This window comes from Dendrobates tinctorius, unplaced genomic scaffold, assembly GCF_039654945.1.
Source record: "Dendrobates tinctorius isolate UK_male_01 unplaced genomic scaffold, ASM3965494v1 ptg000083l, whole genome shotgun sequence".
Lineage (NCBI taxonomy): Eukaryota > Metazoa > Chordata > Amphibia > Anura > Dendrobatidae > Dendrobates > Dendrobates tinctorius.
In genome coordinates this window covers 29,212,134-29,231,939 of record NW_027361751.1, presented here as the reverse complement: position 1 = coordinate 29,231,939, position 19,806 = coordinate 29,212,134, and the positions used below count along the sequence as shown (strand labels likewise).

Below are 19,806 nucleotides of genomic sequence, written 5' to 3'. Positions count from 1 at the left end.
TTCAGCGTTGGCTGACAAACCGGCCGGTGCGCGTTCAGTCGGACAATGCTACAGCGGTAGCGTATGTGAACCATCAGGGGGGCACGCGCAGCCAGGCAGCCATGCGCGAGGTCGGGCTGGTACTGCGTTGGGCCGAGAAAAACCACGTGGTAATTTCAGCGGTGCACATTCCGGGAATCGAAAACTGGGCGGCGGATTTTCTCAGCCGACAGGGGGTCGCGGCAGGGGAGTGGTCCCTGCACCCCGAGGTTTTTCAACAGATCTGCCAACGGTGGGGGACACCAGACGTGGACCTTATGGCATCCAGAGAGAACGCCAAGATTCAAAGATTCGTTGCTCGATCCCTCGACCCGCAGGCAATCGCAGCAGACGCTCTGGTGCTTCCGTGGAGCCAGTTTCGGCTCCCGTACTTGTTCCCCCCGCTACCTCTGCTTCCAAGAGTCATCAGAAAGATAAGGAGAGAGAGGGTTCCAGCAATTCTGCTGGCCCCAGACTGGCCTCGGCGGGCCTGGTATGCAGATCTGGTTCAACTAGTGGTGGACGTACCCTGGCGTCTCCCAGATCGGCCGGACTTACTGTCCCAGGGGCCGATCTGCCATCCGAACTTAGGGGCCCTGTGTTTGACGGCGTGGCCATTGAATCTTGGCTGTTAACACAGGCAGGATTCAGGCGCGATGTGGTGGCCACGATGGTGAGTGCCCGAAAGCCTTCCTCGGCGAAGGTATATCATCGGACTTGGGAAGTGTTTTTCCGTTGGTGTAGGGATCGCGGAGTGGCTCCTCTGGTTTTTTCGATCCCCAACGTACTGGCTTTTCTGCAGGCAGGGCTGGACGCGGGATTGGCTCCGAGTTCGCTCAGAACGCAAGTCTCGGCCCTGTCGGTGCTTTTCCAACGAAAGGTCGCTTCGGTCTGGCAGGTTAGGACGTTTATGCAAGGGGTCGCACATTTAGTACCCCCCTATAAGGCACCGATGGAATCATGGGACCTGAACTTAGTGCTCAGGGCCCTTCAGGAACCTCCCTTCGAACCGTTACAAGAAGTCTCCTTACCTTACCTGTCCAGGAAGGTCGTTTTTCTGGTAGCGATAACATCTATTAGGCGGGTTTCGGAACTGGCGGCTTTATCTTGTAAACCGCCGTTCCTGACTTTTTATAAGGATAAAGTAGTTTTAAGGCCAGCTCCCCCCTTCTTGCCGAAGGTTGTCTCTGCATTCCATATCAACGAAGACATTGTCTTACCCTCGTTTTGCCCGGCACCGGTGCATAGGGTAGAAAAGGCATTGCACACCCTGGATCTGGTAAGAGCCCTTAGGAGATATGTGACAAGGACAGCGCCATTCCGCCAGACAGACTCTCTATTTGTGATTCCAGAAGGGCGGCGGAAGGGACTCGCTGCGTCCAGAGCGACTTTGGCCAGATGGGTTCGTCTGACAGTCCAAGAATCATATCAAATCAGTGCCACGCCGGTTCCGGCAGGGATCAGGGCACACTCGGCTCGAGCAGTGGGTGCCTCATGGGCACTGCGACACCAGGCTTCAGCGGAACAGGTGTGCAAAGCAGCTACCTGGTCCAGTTTGCATACGTTTGTCAAACATTATAACGTACATACCCAGGCATCCTCGGATGCAAGCCTGGGAAGAAAGATTCTCCAGGCAGCAGTTGCGCACCTCTAATCAGGGGCGCAAAATAGCATGGATTGGGTGAGCTAAGATCCCGCCCAGGGACTGCTTTAGAACGTCCCACAGTCTCTGTGTCCCCCAATGAGACGAAGGAGAAACATGGATTTTTGTGAGTACTCACCGTAAAATCCTTTTCTCCGAGACGCTCATTGGGGGACACAGCACCCACCCTATTAGCCAGTTGGCATCTGTTTATTTTGAATTATACAAATCCTTATGTAAGGATCAGGGTGGTCCCTTTTTCAGACGTATAATTTCTTGCCTGAGTTTAAGGCGCGTTCTCCTACTGCTTATGCACTAAACTGAGTTACGCCCGGTCTGGGGGCGAGGGTGTATGCGGCGGAGGAGGAGCTAACTCTTTTTTTGTATACTTAGTGTCAGCCTCCAGACGGCAGAAGCACACACCCACAGTCTCTGTGTCCCCCAATGAGCGTCTCGGAGAAAAGGATTTTACGGTGAGTACTCACAAAAATCCATGTTTTTTTTCCATTACATTATATGATAAAATGAATGGTGTCATTAAAAACTCGTTCCGCAAAAAAACAAGTCCTCAAACTACCATGTGAATGAAAAAAATTAATAAGTTATTACTCTCGGAGTAAGGGGAAGGAAAAACAAAAAGTTCTCTTGTTCTTAAAGTGAACCTTTCAGCATGATTTTGCTAAGTAAACTACAGACAGTGTCAGGTTGGCAGTGTTATACTGATTAAAATGATACCCAGTGTGAAGAAATCCGTCTCTTGGTTCTTGTGTAATTAGTGATTGAAGTTTTCAGTTAATGAAATGCTCATGCTCCGGGGCCGGACTGTAGTCAGAGTCTGATATTTCTGCTCTAAGCCAGAGAAACTAAGAACAGACCTGACTACAAGCCGCCCCAAAGCACAAACAGTCCGTCTCTATTATGAGGATATTGTTTGTGTTTCAGGGCGGCCTGTGGGCAGGTCTCTCCTTGGTTTCTCTGGCTTAGAGCAGGAAGATAAGTCTCTACCTACAGTCCAGCCACGAAGCACGAGCATATCATTAGCTGAAAACTTCTATCACTGATTACACAAGAACCACCAGACAGATTTCTTCACCCCAGGTATCATTTTAATCAGTATAACAACGGCAACCTGACAATGTCTGTAGTTTATGAGCAAAATCTTGCTGACAGGTTCGCTTTAAGAGATTAAATTGAAGAATTTCACACATAAACTGTCCTTGAGTATCTAAGTTTTTATTTTTTACCAGAGATGCTCCAATTAATATGAAAGTGATGCTATAATAAAAATATTACGCACAACAGTGAACCCTAACAGAAATGGAGTCATTTTTGTGCTCGGCTCTTTCAACCCTGTTCCCCAAAAAATTCCTTCAATATTTAGAAACTGTTGGAAAGCTGCGAGCGCACATTACTGATTCTTGCAGGAGTTGAAGGTAAACACTTCTGCTTTATGGTATCAGCGCTCTCATACATAAAAGATGCAGCGCTAAACCCGTCTGCACCAAGTAATCTGGTAAAGAGTGTCAAGTCATTTACATGATGGGGATTCTGTCTGCTCTCATCTCTTCAGCGATGCTTGTCCGACGGCTGCACGGGATTCTGCATTGGATTAGAGCAGAAGGATTTTTCTTCACTTCCCTTTTACTCTCAAACTTTGTGCCAAAACGTAGCCAACAGACGTAATAACGCTGTCTATTCCACAGAAAAAGCTGACGCGTAAACGTTATTTATAAACAGTTGAAAACCTGTTCATGAATTTGCATCGTCTATTCTTGTGTCGTTGCATATGGTAAATTCTGCATGTGCTACAGGAGTAAATATTGTCAGTCTGCCAAATCCAAGAACAACAGTAACATACAGAAGTTAGTGACGTTGAAAAAACAGGCACAAATCGTTCAAAGTATACTTTGTTAAAACAATGCAACGTGAAAGGTTCCCTTTAACATAACCATGTGTGGCATGTTATAGAGCAGGAGAAAATGAGCAGATCGATATATGTAATGTGGGTAAATAATCAGTGTAACGCGTCTTAGTCATTTAAATCCATGTAATTTCTATGTTTAGTCCAGTGGGTGGTGCTACTTGGCTGTCTCTGTATGCAGATATACAGGGAAGACTATCAATCATTCAGGAGACCACCCACCGGACTACAAAATGTAAAGGCCCCTTTACATTTAGCGATGCACCAGCGATCCCGACCGCGATACGACCCGGTCAGGATCACTGGTGCATCGCTAAATGATCGCTAGTGAGCTGCCAAACAGGCAGATCTCACAGCGATGCAGCAGCGATCTAGCGGTCGTTACTTACCTTTCAGACGCGGCGATCCTGACGTCCTCCCGTCCGCGTCCACATGTCGCTCATCTGCGCCAGCAGGAAGCGCCCGACGAGAAATGGAGCTGCGCAATCTCGCGCGATCAGCGACAGACAGCGGGGAAAGATCAGGGCCATAAAGAGAACCTATCACTTACTCAAAAAAATAAAGTTAAAATCCCTGAACTCCCCTGATTCTGCCACTGTTTTACATTTTGCACTGCATGGCTCTATTACTCTTATTTGTTTCGTTTTCAGAAGCACAGTATGTGACATCTCTGCTTCCATAGTTACATAGGTGGAAAAAACCTAGGCCCATCAAGTTCAACCTTTCTCCACCAGTTGTTCATTTTGTCATTAAATTATGTATAACCCACAATGTTGCGTGTACTGAGAAAATCCTCTAGCCCTATTTAAAAATCTATTATAATGTCTGCAATGACTACTTCTTATGGTCGACATTAGAGATGGGCAAACCGGAACAGTAAAGTTCAGCGTCTGTACTGAACACTTACTGTCCAGGCACGGGCACCAAGCAAGGACTTCACCAGTAAGTTTGTGTTGCTGTTCGGGTTCATGTGCATGACAGCGCAGCAAACACCGCTTCTGATCGGCGTTGAAATCCTCCCCGCCGGTCAGAGAGATCCCCGTTAGCACTGTGAGAAAAACTCAGCAGGGATCTCACCGAGGTCACGGCTGTTCAGCAAGGCTGGGAACGCAGCCTCAGTGACTGGACGTAACCTCGATGAATTCACCGCCGGTCACTGAGGCTGCGTTCGCAGCAGCTCATTCACCACTGGTTCTCAGCTTGGATGGTCGCATCTTAGCACCGTCCGGGTTGAAACTGTTTCTCCCCAAGATATGAATTACGGTGTGGGACAGAACGACAGAGAAGCGAGGGATATTGTTGTTTTTTTATTTTTGTTTTATTACAGTAGAACGAGGGCTTAGGTGGAATTAGGCGTTAGGTGAGTATAACTGTGTTTGTTACGTTTAAATAAAAATAAGTAAGTAAAGGACTCTATTCTGGCTGTGTCTTTATTTACCATGCAACTATAGGATTAGTAATGGAGAGGTGTCTTATGGACACCTCTCCATTACTAAACCGTGGGCTTGATGTCACCTGACAATACAAAGATGACATCAACCCCACAAATATGAACCCCACTTGCCACCGCTACAGGGCAAGTGGGAAGAGCCAAGCAAAGTGCCAGAATTGGCGCATCTACTGTAATAGATGTGCTTTTTCTGGACAGCTGCGGGCTGCTATTTTTAGGCTGTGGGGGACAATATCCATGGCCCCTTACCAGCTTGAGAATATAGTCCCCCAGCTGTCTGCTTTAGCAAGGCTGGTTTTCAAAAATTGGGGGGACCCCACGTCGTTTTTTTTAAGTTATTTATTTAATAATTTAAAAAAAAACAGCGTGGGGACCCCTCTATTCTTGATAACCAGCTTTGTTGAAGCTGATAGTTGAGGGTTGCAGCCCCCAGCTGTGAGTGTTGCCTGGTTGGTTATCAGAAATACAGTGGAACCCAAGCTGTTTTTTTTATTATTATTATTATTTATTTCCAGCGCTGGAGCTGGCTAATGAATACACCCATCAGCCATTCCTGCTCTCGCTGTTATTAGCGGCAGCAGGTGTCAGATGATGGGAGCTCTAGTCCCATCAGCTGATACCAGTGACCAGAGGTAAACTTTATACCTCCAATCACAGCTGAGCGCTCACGCTGTCTTTTGACATCACGGTAATCACGGCTCTCTGACCGGTGGGGAGGATTTCACCACCGATCAGAAGCTGAATTTGCCGCGCTGTCGTGCACATGACAGCGTGGCAAATGCTGGATGTTCGGGCCCCCCATTCAAGTGAATGGGGTTCGGAACCGGGTACTGTTCTGGTACCCGAACCCAAACATTTTGTAACTGTTCAGCCGAACCGACTGGACCCAAACATCCAAGTGTCCGCCCATCTCTAGTTGACATTCCACAATCTGACTGCTCTAACTGTAAAGAACCCTCTCCAATTTAGCCTTTCTTCCACCCGTAATGAGTAACCCCTGGTCCTTAGTATGGTCTTTGGAAGGAATAAGTCATGTGCCAGTGTTTTATAATGGCCACACATATATTTATACATGTAAATGAGTTCCTCTCTGAGGCATCTTTTTTTCTAAGTTAAACAAGCCCAACTTTTCCAACCTCTTCTCATATGAGAGTCCGCCATCCCTTGTAGTAATCTAGTTACCTGCCATTGAACCTATTCTAACTTCTGAATATCCTTTTTAAAATTTTTAGCCCAAAACTGGATCCCATATTCTAGATATGGCCTCACCAGTGATTTATGAAGAGGTAACAATATTTTGGGATTTGAACAGGTGTCAGTGCCAGTTCAAAGCAGCTAAAACTGGTTTGAATCACTGACTGGTAACCAACTTACGGTTTTACTTACAAAAATGCTTTGTCCCAATTAATTTGTACAGCACTGTATCTCTGTTTTTATACATCCTAAAATCTTGTTTGCTTTTAGCCCAAGTACAACTATGTCTTTTAGCAAATGCACAAATCTGTGCCCAATATTTCTTGAGTGATTTCAGTAAAACTTCTGTTCTCGTCTTTTGTGTCTGTTCTTTTTATGATGCATTTTATTATTTTACTAGCTTTGGCAGCAGCTGCTTGGCACTGGTCGCCTAAGGCCATGTTCCCATATAGCATAAATACTATGCTTTTTTTTATTTGTGCAGACAATCTGCTGCGTTTATCTGTTCGAGCAAAGTGGATGGGATTTCAGGAAAACTCCTGTTCACTGTACGTCTAAAGTTTAAGGATATTATTGAACTGCGCGTTTTTTGTCTGCAGGTTTCTATGAACAGCCTGACAAAGAGAAAAAAAAAGCATTTTCATTTTTAATTGAAAAATAAAAGCTTTTAAAAATTTTCTGTACCCAAAATATGCCTTTAAATGCTGGTTCAAATCTGCAGCGAAATATTCTAACCAGAAAAAAAATATTAATGCGTATTTTGATGGCGACACCTGCAGAAAACCTACAGAGAAAATAGCAGCAGAAAATAAATACAGCATTTACACTAGGTGTGAATGGGCTAAAGGGAATCTGTCACCAGAAAATGACTTATTGTATAAATCAGGATTTTATGATAAAACTAGATGGAGGCCGGATGCTATCGCATCGGGAAGGCGGTAATGTCATGATGGGGGCAGGCTTTGCAGCTTTGAGAATCTCCCCCCCCATGTGCTCACCCACTTATCCACGCTCTCGTTCCCCATGTGCTGACTTCTCCCGTCTGTGTTCTCTTCTTTGACCTGTCTACCCCATGTCCCCCTTGTCTGCTGTCTCTCTCCTTCCTGTGCTGTGTTCTCTCCTCATGTGCTGTCCCGTTTGAGCTGTCTCCCTCCTGTGCTCTGTCTGTCTCACCCCAGTGCACTTTCTCTCTCCCCCATCTGCTGTTTTCTCTCATGTCATCTCGTTTGACCTGTGTACCCTATCACTAAAGAGTCAGTGCACAGCATGTCAGGAGGAATTTATATTTAAAGGGGTTTTCCCACAAACAAGAGTTCATTTTAAAAATTGTCTGTGTCTGACTGTGTACAGAACATACCACAGCTCCTGGGCAGGGGAGGAAGCAACAGACAGTACTGACATTACAGCAGGAGGTCACAAAGGATTCATTTTGTGAGGTAAAATATTGTTTAAAAACAGTCAGTGAAATATTTTAACTGACAAAATGAGTCCTCTGTGATCCCCTGCTGTAATGTCAGTATTGTCTTTTGCTTCCTCCCCTGCCCAGGAGATGTGGTATGCTCCGTACACAGTCAGACACAGACAATTTTTAAAATGAACTTTCGTTCGGGAGAAAACCCCTTTTATGTGACTGGCTTCCTTTGCCTATAGACACGTTGCGCATCTGCCACCGGAATCAGCCAAATGATTCACGGCGCCTGCGTGGAATTCACGCAGGTGCAGTGCGACGTGTTCCACTGGTGGTACCGCGCATGAGGCTGTGTGAGTGTGTGTGTGTGTGTGTGGTGCATACGGTGTATAGAGTGTTTGTGTGGTGCGATGGTGTTCCACTGGTGGTACCGCGCAATAGGTTGGTACCAGCAGCAGCAGTTTCCATATTGACACACCCATCACTTGAGTGTCCCAATATGGCGGTTGGTGAACTTCTACCGCTTGGAATTCTGGGATGCGGTGACATCTGGACAGAACAGGAAATGAAAACATTGCAAGGCAATTATATAAATAGATGATATCTTTTGTTTCTTGCATTCTCTGCTGATGAGCGAATGTGCTCACATAAGGTGTTATCTGAGCATGCTCGGGTGCTAACCGAGTGTCTTCAGCGTGCTCGAATAAAATGTTCGAGTCCCCTCTCGGCTGCTTGTCTCAGGGCTGTTAGACAGCCACAACATATGCAAGGATTGCCTGTTTGTTAGGCATTCCCTACATGTGTTGCAGCTGTTAGACAGCCTCAAGACACACAGGCGCGGGGACTGGAACATATTATTCAAGTACGCTGAAGACACTCGGTTAGCACCTGAGCATGCTCAGATAACACCTTATAGGAGCACATTCACTCTTCACTAGTATTCTCATTATCACAAGTTACATTTAAAAGTTATGCAGTTTTCACATCGGCCAACAGTTGTAATATAAGGATCATGGTTTTTGTTCTTTTCAGCAGCTACAGTTGTTACCAAAAGTATTGACACCCCTGCAATTCTGTCTGATAACACTCAGTTTCTTCCTGAAAATGATTGCAAACACAAAGTTTTTGGTATTATTATCTTCATTTAATTTGTCTTAAATGAAAAAACACAAAAGAGAATGAAGCAAAAAGCAAAACATTGATCATTTCACACAAAACTCCAAAAATGGCCCAGACAAAAGTATTGACACCCTCAGCCTAATACTTGGTTGCACAACCTTTAGCCAAAATAACTGCGACCAACTGCTTCCGGTAACCATCAATGAGTCTCTTACAATGCTCTGCTGGAATTTTAGACCATTCTTCTTTGGCAAACTGCTCCAGGTCCCTGATATTTGAAGGGTGCCTTCTCCAAACTGCCATTTTTAGATCTCTCCACAGGTGTTCTATGGGATTCAGGTCTGGACTCATTGCTGGCCACCTTAGAAGTCTCCAGTGCTTTCTCTCAAACCATTTTCTAGTGCTTTTTGAAGTGTGTTTTGGGTAATTGTCCTGCTGGAAGACCCATGACCTCTGAGGGAGACCGAGCTTTCTCACACTGGGCCCTACATTATGCTGCAAAATTTGTTGGTAGTCTTCAGACTTCATAATGCCATGCACACGGTCAAGCAGTCCAGTGCCAGAGGCAGCAAAGCAACCCCAAAACATCAGGGAACCTCCGCCATGTTTGACTGTAGGGACCGTGTTCTTTTCTTCGAATGCCTCTTTTTTTCTCCTGTAAACTCTATGTTGATTCCTTTGCCCAAAAAGCTCTACTTTTGTCTCATCTGACCAGAGAACATTCTTCCAAAACGTTTTAGGCTTTTTCAGGTAAGTTTTGGCAAACTCCAGCCTGGCTTTTTTATGTCTCGGGGTAAGAAGTGGGGTCTTCCTGGGTCTCCTACCATACAGTCCCTTTTCATTCAGACGCCGACGGATAGTACGGGTTGACACTGTTGTACCCTCGGACTGCAGGGCAGCTTGAACTTGTTTGGATGTTAGTCGAGGTTCTTTATCCAACATCCGCACAATCTTGCGTTGAAATCTCTTGTCAATTTTTCTTTTCCGTCCACATCTAGGGAGGTTAGCCACAGTGCCATGGGCTTTAAACTTCTTGATGACACTGTGCACGGTAGACACAGGAACATTCAGGTCTTTGGAGATGGACTTGTAGCCTTGAGATTGCTCATGCTTCCTCACAATTTGGTTTCTCAAGTCCTCAGACAGTTCTTTGGTCTTCTTTCTTTTCTCCATGCTCAATGTGGTACACACAAGGACACAGGACAGAGGTTGAGTCAACTTTAATCCATGTCAACTGGCTGCAAGTTTGATTTAGTTATTGCCAACACCTGTTAGGTGCCACAGGTAAGTTACAGGTGCTGTTAATTACACAAATTAGAGAAGCATCACATGATTTTTTGAACAGTGCTAATACTTTTGTCCACCCTCTTTTTTATGTTTGGTGTGGAATTATATCCAATTTGGCTTTAGGACAATTCTTTTTGTGTTTTTTCATTTAAGACAAATTAAATGAAGATAATAATACCAAAGAATTTGTGTTTGCAATCATTTTCAGGAAGAAACTGAGTATTATCTGGCAGAATTGCAGGGGTGTCAATACTTTTGGCCACAACTGTACATTCCTATTGTGAATGGTTGATCATTTGTCATCTACCATATATAGAGGCGTTGCCTGTCTTTGTGATCTTGTCTGTGTCTTGAATTAGACTTGATGGCAGAATGGAGAATTGTGAGTTTTCCGTATGTTTTATTTATTGTGGTATGGGAAAAAATACGGTAAGCAAGATTGAAAAAAAAAAACAAACATTTAACATAAAAATCTAATTTAAAAAGAACCTGTCGGGTAATTCATGCTGTTCACACCGCTGGCAGCATGAATCGCAACCTGACTGCATGATCACAGCAAAGTATATTACTCCCTGAACCACTCTCAGAGAAAGTATGCTTTAAAGATCCAGCCTGACACCATAGCTGGAAATGACTTGTCTGGTCGCGTCCCTAGCCAGCTAATCCCAGGTGATTGACAGGTCGGTCTCTCGCTAGTACATGGAGAGACCTGCTAATCACCTTTATCAGCGCTGGGAAGAGCCGGCCAGGGCTTGAGGCGGACTAGTCTCATCACCGACTTTGGTCCGTAGCCAGATCGGTGAAGTATAATTTCCCTGAGTTTCAGAAAATGGTATAACTGTTCAGGCACAACTGAAACCGGTCTGACAGGTTCCCGTTAAACAATAAGTCCCTTTAAAGGTAAATTTACCGTTCCCCAATATTTCGTACCTACGTTTCTTCCATTGTTTGGTTTATATATTGTGTTTTACTATTCAATATGTAATTTTCACATTATTTTTCACGTCCCAAGTGCATAACCTTCCATTTTTCTACATTGAACTACACTTGCCTGTCGGCTGAATTGACGGGTAAAGCAAATGTAAAGTTCATGTAATATAAATGTTCAGTAATAGAGGAGAAAGCTGCTCTTCTGGGTATATATTGTGTCGTGAAACTAAAGGATAAAGGTCGTTAAGTTTTATATTTTACCAGTTGTAAATAAGCCACACTGATATATATATATTCTTTTTTATTTGTTTTTTGGAAAAAGGGCCTAAGTGGAGACAGCCAGAATTTATATCCATTCCTGCTTCCTGTAATTCAGCTGAGCACAGACGTCTCGCAGCCGCCGCACATTTACCTCCTGGAAGACGGCCTGGAATTATGGTAAACTTGTTTAAATATAGATGTTTTCCTGCTGTAAACATGGGATGATGGGAATGGCCGATATTGCTTTTTGTCTTATACTGATTTCTTTTTTTGTTTTCATGTGGTCATGTGTATATGCCTGAACTAGAGATTTGAAAACTAACAAAAAAATGATTTCGTTTGGGTTAGTCTTTTTTGAACAAATCCCTTTTTTAAGGGTATGTGCACACGCTGCAGATTCTGCTGCGGATCCGCAGCGGATTTGGCCCTGCGGATCCGCAGCAGAATCTGCTGCATTGTACAGTACCATTATAACCCATGGAAATCCGCAGAAAGAATTGACATGTCATTCTTTTCTGCTGATTCCTCTGCGGTTTGCCATCTCCTCCATTGTAGAGGTGATAAACCGCAAGGCAAACCCGCAGGCTAATCCGCAGATAAACCGCAGGTCTTCTGACCTTCGAATTTACCTGCGGATTTTGAAAAATCCGCAGACCAATCCGCAGCGTGTGACATAGCCTAAGAAAGATCTCCCTTTGCTAAGTTATGTTTACCAGCAATCCGCTGTGCGTTTTGGTTCAATTTCCCTGCAGCGCCATCACAGGTGAAATGAAGTATTACATCGTGTCACCATTACCTTATAGCAGATCTGTTTCACAATACAAATGGATCACTTGGACTTGATGATGATGTGTACTTATGCTACAAATCCATGGCAGAATGGCTTTTCAGTCCTATTATTACAAAGGGCAAGACAAGTCCAAGTGTATTCAGTTTCCACTCAATCAGCCTGATTGACATCTGAGTAGGACATTGAGGAGCTGTCAATCAGGCTTGAAGGGTGGAGAGGAAAGGAGTATTCCCATCAACAAGATCCTATCCCAATATGTAGTAGGTGTAATAATAAATAATAATATTAGCAAATACCTCCAATTAGAAAGTTAGTATAGTTCTTCCGATTCACTATGTCGCTATTTCTAATTTTATTATTACGCCTACTACAGTGGGGAAAAAAAGTATTTAGTCAGTCAGCAATAGTGCAAGTTCCACCACTTAAAAAGATGAGAGGCGTCTGTAATTTACATCATAGGTAGACCTCAACTATGGGAGACAAACTGAGAAAAAAAAATCCAGAAAATCACATTGTCTGTTTTTTTTTCTTTTTATTTGCATATTATGGTGGAAAATAAGTATTTGGTCAGAAACAAGCAATCAAGATTTCTGGCTCTCACAGACCTGTAACTTCTTCTTTAAGAGTCTCCTCTTTCCTCCACTCATTACCTGTAGTAATGGCACCTATTTAAACTTATCAGTATAAAAAGACACCTGTGCACACCCTCAAACAGTCTTACTCCAAACTCCACTATGGTGAAGACCAAAGAGCTGTCAAAGGACACCAGAAACAAAATTGTAGCCCTGCACCAGGCAGGGAAGACTGAATCTGCAATAGCCAATGGCACATCTATTGTCCAGGGTGGAGTAGAGTTTGTTACTGCAGAAATAGCTATGTCAGTGGGGACATTACATACTGAACGTGTCATTTTTTGTGATTGCTAATTTATCAGCCGCAGTTATTTTGGGTATGCCATGGTTACGTAAACATAATCCGGTCATAGACAGGCACCTTGGTGATATTGTGCGCTGGAGCCCACAGTGTCAGGACAAATGTATATCGCTATTGGTGAACCAAGTTAAAATCAAACCTCCCTTTGTGCCTTATACATTTAGCGATTATGAGGATGTTTTTCCATAGTGGAATCGGAGAAATTACCCCCTCAAAAAGGATACTATTGCCCCATAGACGTGGTACCAGATTCTCTTCTCCCAAAGGGGAGAATATTTAATCTCTATGGTCCAGAGCGTCAGGCCATGAAAGACTACATAGTAGACAGTTTACATAAGTGGTTTATTAGACCATCCACCTCACCTGTTGGAGCTGGGTTCTTTTTTGTGGAAAAGAAAGATGGTGGTCTCAGACCTTGCATTGATTACTGTGAGTTAAACGCAATCACTGTAAAAAACCAGTATCCGCTTCCACTCATCCCTGATCTTTTTAATCAGCTGTTGGGAGCCGTTGGTTTACTAAGCTTGACCTCCGTGGAGCATATAATCTTGTCCGTATAAGAAAGGGAGATGAGTGGAAGACCACGTTTAACACACCCCTTGGCCACTTTGAGTACCTTGTAATGTCGTTCGGGCTCAGTCACGCATCTGCCGTGTTTCAGAATTTTGTGAACGATATCTTCAGAGACATCTGTGTAGTATATGGAGTCGTTTATTTGGATGACATCCTGATCTACTCTGCTGACCTTATGACGCACGTCCAACATGTCTGTTCTGTTCTCCAGAGACTTAGAGAACATTCTCTATTCACCAAACTAGAGAAATGCGTTTTTATGGCTGAGGAGGTACAGTTTCTGGGGTACATTGTCTCAGCTAAAGGGTTCTCATAGATCCTGCCAAGATCCAACCCATTAAGGAATAGGGACAACCCAAGTCTCTTAAAGCACTGCAGCAATTCTTAGGGTTCGCTAACTATTATCGCAAATTTATTAAAGGTTTTTCGGAGATCGCCAAACCACTCACGGATTTGACCCGCAAAGGGGGTGGATGTGGTTAATTGGAAGCCTGAGGCACTTCAGGCATTTTCTGTTTTAAAAGAATGTTTTGCTTCTAACCCGATATTGATTCAGCCTGATCTAGACCGCCCCTTTGTTGTAGAGGTTGATGCCTCTGAGGTTGGAGTAGGACCAGTGCTATTGAAAGGCACGACATCCCTCACTCAACTTCGTCCATGTGCCTTCTTTTCCCTAAAATTCTCTTCCACTGAGAGGAATTATGATATAGGGAATTGGGAATTGTTGGCAATAAAATGGGCCTTCGAGGAATGGCGCTACTTCCTCGAAGGTGCGAAACATAAAGATCACCGGTCACAAGAACCTGACCTACTTGGAGTGAGCAAAAAGACTGAATCCTAGACAGGCAAGGTGGGCCTTGTTCTTCTCGAGATTTGATTTTGTGATCACTTTTCGACCAGGTACTAAAAATGTAAGGGCTGATGCCCTCTCTCGAAATTTTTGCCCCTCACTGGCCGAGGACTCTGAACCAGCTCCAATATTGGCCAACGGGATTGTTGTTTCGGCTGTGTCTTTGGATCTTCTGGAGGAGATTCGTAGATCCCCAGAACAAGCCCCTGACACTACGCCTCCCCAAAAATTGTTTGTTCCGTCCACATTCCGCCTGCAAGTTGTGAAGGAATCACATGATTCTGTCCTTGCAGGGCATCCAGGTATCAATAATACCATCAGACTAGTGACCAGGAATTTTTGGTGGCCAACTGTATTAAAGGATTGTAAGGACTATGTACTGGCTTGAGAAATCTGTGCTCGCGCTAATTCTCCCCATAATCGCCCTGCCGGCTGGCTCCAGCCCTTGCCTACCCCTGAGGGGCCATGGACCCACATCTCCATGGACTTTATTACTGACCTACCGCCCTCAGAAGCGAAGACGTGTATCTGGGTGGTGGTGGATAGGTTCAGTAAGCAGTGTCATCTTGTTCCTCTGTCTGGACTACCTAATTCCGAAACCCTAAGCAAACTGTTCATTATTCATGTTGTACGACTGCATGGCGCTCCTGTGAATATCGTGTCCGACAGGGGTACCCAGTTTGTTTCGAAATTTTGGAGGGCATTCTGCAAACGCATTGGCATTGAATTGTCCTTCTCCTCTGCCTATCACCCTGAAACCAATGGTAAAACCGAGCGTACCAACCAAGCTCTGGAACAATATCTCCGTTGTTATGTGTCTGAGCATCAGTCCGATTGGGTGGAACATCTGCCGTTAGCAGAGTTCGCCCTCAGTACCAGGAGTCAATCAAGACTACCCCTGAATTGTCCTTCTCCTCTGCCTATCACCCTGAAACCAATGGTAAAACCGAGCGTACCAACCAAGCTCTGGAACAATATCTCCGTTGTTATGTGTCTGAGCATCAGTCCGATTGGGTGGAACATCTGCCGTTAGCAGAGTTCGCCCTCAGTACCCGGAGTCGATCAAAGACTACCCCTTTTTTTTGTAATCTTGGGCTGCACCCACGCTTTGGTTCATTCTGTGCTAAAATGTCAGAGCTCCCTGGGGTAAAAAGATCTATACATCAGTTAAAGACGATTTGGTCAGAAGTGAACACAAACTTGAAAGGGGCTCAGGTTAGACCAGCTTCGGCTGCTAACAGACGGCGATCCAAAGGGCCGCACCTGGGAGTTGGAGACAAAGTCTGGCTTTCTACCAGGAATATTAGGCTTCAAGTGCCCTCTGCCAAACTGGGTCCCAGGTTCATTGTTCCGTACAAAATTATTGAGGTGATTAACCCAGTAGCTTTTCGTCTGAAACTCCCTCAGTCATTCAAACTGCCAAATGTTTTGCACAAGTCTCTCCTCAAATTGTACCGCTCCCCAATTCATCCTGTCCAGTCCCCTCCTTCTCCAGTCTTGGTCGGGGGTGCCTTGGAGTACGAAGTCCAGGGTATCCTTGACTTCCTCTTAGTGAGAGGGTCCGTGCAGTATCTGGTGCACTGGAAGGGCTACGGTCCGGGGGAGAGGTCCTGGGTCCCTGCTGGTGACATTCATGCCAAAGGGTTGATCAGGAAATTTCACCTCCTTCACCCTAACAAACCAGGTTTTGAGGGTCCGGAGGCCCCTCTTAGAAGGGGGGGTACTGTCACGTCACCGTCAGACACAGGGACTGCTGTTCCTGCCTTGGCCACTGAGAGGCGCCGGACTGTCACGTCGCCATCAGACACAGGGACTGCTGTTCCTACTTCGGCCACTGGGAGGCACCGGACTGTCACGTCGCCGTCAGATTCAGGGACGGCTGTTCCTGCCTCGGCCACTAGGAAGCGCTGTGGTTCGCCCGTGGGTGGTGGTGACAGAGAAGGGGCTCCTGCGCAGGCATCTGGTGGCTGCAGGCTCTGCTCCTCTGTCAGTCATGAAGGGGTTGGTGCATCACCATCTGACCTGGTCCTGGGGGCGGTCCAAATGACATCATTAGACTTGTGAGCCTGTGAGGGATAGCCTGATCCTTCAAATACCTTGGGGCCTGTCTTGCAGGCCGCCAGATATAGTCTTGGTTTCCACAGTGTGCTAGTGTGTTATTTGCTATTGCTGACTCTGACCTTAGCCTGGATTTTGTCTCTGATACTGCCTGCTGATTTTGTACCGCAGTTGCCCTCCTGGTTTAAGACTCGTGACCTTGGCCTGGATTTTGACTCTGCTACTGTCTGCCGATTTTGTACCTCTGCCGCCCGCCTGTTTTAGACCTGGTCTCCTGACTACTCCTTTGGTTCCGTTAATTTATCCCTTTCTGGCGACCGTCCTGCTCTGGTCCACTGCTCTTATACAGACAGCTACCTCCTGGGCTCTGCTGTAATTCCAGATCCCTGTATAGGGGTAAAGGGTCTCGGGGTTGCCCGGGGTGCTGTCTCAATTGCAGTCCAGAATAGGACCAGATGGTCATCACACATGTACTATATGTGCCGGTGAAAGTTGCAGCTCTCAGCTACCTTTTCACAAACTCAAGAACTGTTGTTTTTTCTCTTTTCTTTATTTTTGCTCTATTTAACATTCATGTATAATCTACCCTGCAATTTTCATACTTGCTGATGTTCTGCGATTTTGGCAGACAGAGCAATCAATACATATATTGATAATTCATCCATATCACGGTTACCTGTCATATAAACTTGTCCGCAATATACGCCTTTGTCAGAGGAATGTGTGGTCTGCCCTTGGCCCGTTCTCTTCCCTCCGTGCATCTTCATATAACACCGGCAATATATCATTTCGATGACTTGAGACGGAGCAGGTCATCATAGAGGGGAGAAAATGGGACATATAAGCAATATAAATATGATAAATAACTCTTCAACTCCCATGAGTCTTTCTCAACTTCACTAGATGAAGAGAAAGACACAGGCTTTTTAAATCTTTGATGTCTATACAGTCCTATGTAAGAAGACCAAAAACGCGTGTTTATCCCTTAGTAAAGCTAACCATATGTATAAAGTAGCTGTGATCTATAATGCGGGTTATTACCGAACTGTCCGATAACTTCCCATTTTTCATCTTACATTATGACATTGACATTACGGTATGACATTAAAATTGCGGTATTGCATTGTGATATTAAACTGATTTCTTGTGGTATCACCTTGCGATCTGCGTCTTACAGCAACTATGACAGTCACAAATTTTTTCAAATGTGATTGTTGTTGCTGGTTGAAAGTCCCAGGCAACTCACTTCCTATAGATCTCAATCAGAGGCGTAGCTAGGGTTTTGGTTCGGGGGGGGGGGGGGGGCGGGTAGGGGGCGAAACTTCTGAGTGGGCCCCTAACCAGAGAACCTCAGCAGATGACCGCGCTGTTGCCAAAAATAATATCTAATATATAAAGCTCAAGTGTGTGTATGTATGTATGTCCGGGATTGGCATCCGCACCGTCGCAGCTACAGCCACAAAATTTGGCACAGCCACACGTCTGGACCCCGAGAGTGTCCTAGGCTATGTTGTGAGGCGAAATTTTAACCCCACGCGTTCCAATTCACCAAACAATTTTGCCCCTATCTACATAATGGGGAAAATGTGTGTGTATCAAGCCCCACCCCTCATTATGATGTCATAATGGTTGCCAGGGCGACGATGATGTCATCATAGGTTGCAAGCCCCGCCGCTCATTATGATGTCATAATGGTTAACTATGGGATGGAGGATGTGTGATGGGTATATGGGCACTGGACTATGGGATGGAGGATATGTATGACGGGTATATGAGCACGGGACTATGGGATGGAGGATGTGTGATGGGTATATGGGCACGGGACTATGGGATGGATGATATGTATGATGGGTATATGGGCATGGGACTATGAGATGAAGGATGTGTGATGGGTATATGGGCACTCGACTGGGATGGTGAATATGTATGATGGGTATATTGGCACTGGACTATGGGATGGAGGATATGTATGACGGGTATATGGGCATGGGACTATGGGATTGGAGGATGTGTGATGGGTATATGGGCACTCTACTATGGGATGGAGGGTATGTATGATGGGTATATGGGCACGGGCCTATGGGATGGTGGATATGTATGATGGGTATATGGGCACGGGACTATGGGATGGAGGATAATTATAATTTGCTATAACTAACCACAGTTAGTTACTATGCCCGGGCAGTGCCGGGCTCTTCAGCTAGTATATATATATTCAATTATTGCGGCATGAACGCAGCCCCCCAGTGCGCACGGCAATAATGTAAGAGAGAGCTTCACATGACGCTCCCTCTCCCATCATTGCCCTCTTCCTCTGACACACAGTGGGTGTGCGATGACATCACTTCATCGCGTCCCCGCTGTGTGCCGGTCTGACTGCCGCGCAACTCCTGACATCAGAGCAGAGCCGCCGTCGAAATCAGCGTGGGAGTGAGGAGGAGAGGTGAGTATAGTTTTGTTTTTTTTTTTAATTTATATAGAGAGTCCTGGTTGCATGATTATGATACCTCGTATGAGGGGGCAGCATGATATACCCCGTATGAGGAGGGGGCAGCATGATACCCCGTATGAGGGGGGTAGTATGATACCCCATATAAGGGAGGGCAGCTTGATACTCTATGAGGGGGGCTGCATTATATTCTGAAGGGGCTACATTCTATTTTTTGGGGGAGCTGTATTATACCATATGAAGGGGGCAACATTATAGAGAAAGCAAGAAAGAACAGAGAGAGAGAGAAAGAACAGAGAGAGGGAAAGAAAGAACAGAGAGAAAGAAATAACCAAGAGAGAAAGAAAGATTAGAGGGAGAAAGAAAAAAGATTAGAGAGAAAGCAAGAGGGGAAAGAACAGAGAGAGAGAAAGAGAGGAAAGAAAGAACAGAGAGAGAAAGAAAGAGGGGAAAGAAAGAAGAAAGAACAGAGAGCGAGAAAGGAAGAGGGGAAAGAAAGAAAGACCAGAGAGAGAAAGAAAGAAAAGAGAAACAGAGAGAGAAAGAAAGAACAGAGAGAGATAAAGAAAGAGAGAGAAAGAAAGATACTATAGCAGCCCGGCTCCCATTGCAGTGCCCACCTGAGCCTCCCAGTGCAAGACATATCATGATCCACTCACATGGCCGACATCCCCGAGTCCAGGGCGATCCCGCTGTCCGCGCTGTCGGAGGACACGGTGATGGATCTGAAGCATTCCCTGAGGTGCCTCCATAGTTCCGTCACAATCTCCTCCCGAAATTACCTCATTTCCAGTCAGCTTCCAGCACGTCACTTTCGGTGGTCACGTGCAAATTTTAAAGTGCTCCTCGGGGCTCTGCCGTGTACTCTTGTGTCCGCGGGAAAAGTAAGCTCCCGAACGGGGCAGACTTTCTCTCAAAATCGA

General features: G+C 45.3%; 1 protein-coding gene across 6 annotated transcripts in view; it reads left to right on the top strand.

Moving 5' to 3' along the window:
* Window positions 1–19,806, top strand: part of IPO11 (importin 11) — a 555,951-nt gene that overhangs the window by 241,631 nt on the left and 294,514 nt on the right. For all 6 annotated transcript variants that reach the window (XM_073584259.1, XM_073584261.1, XM_073584258.1 and 3 more), the window contains one exon: window positions 11,292–11,407. In XM_073584259.1, coding sequence (XP_073440360.1) covers window positions 11,292–11,407 — 116 coding nt within the window. The remainder of the gene's footprint in view (window positions 1–11,291; window positions 11,408–19,806) is intronic.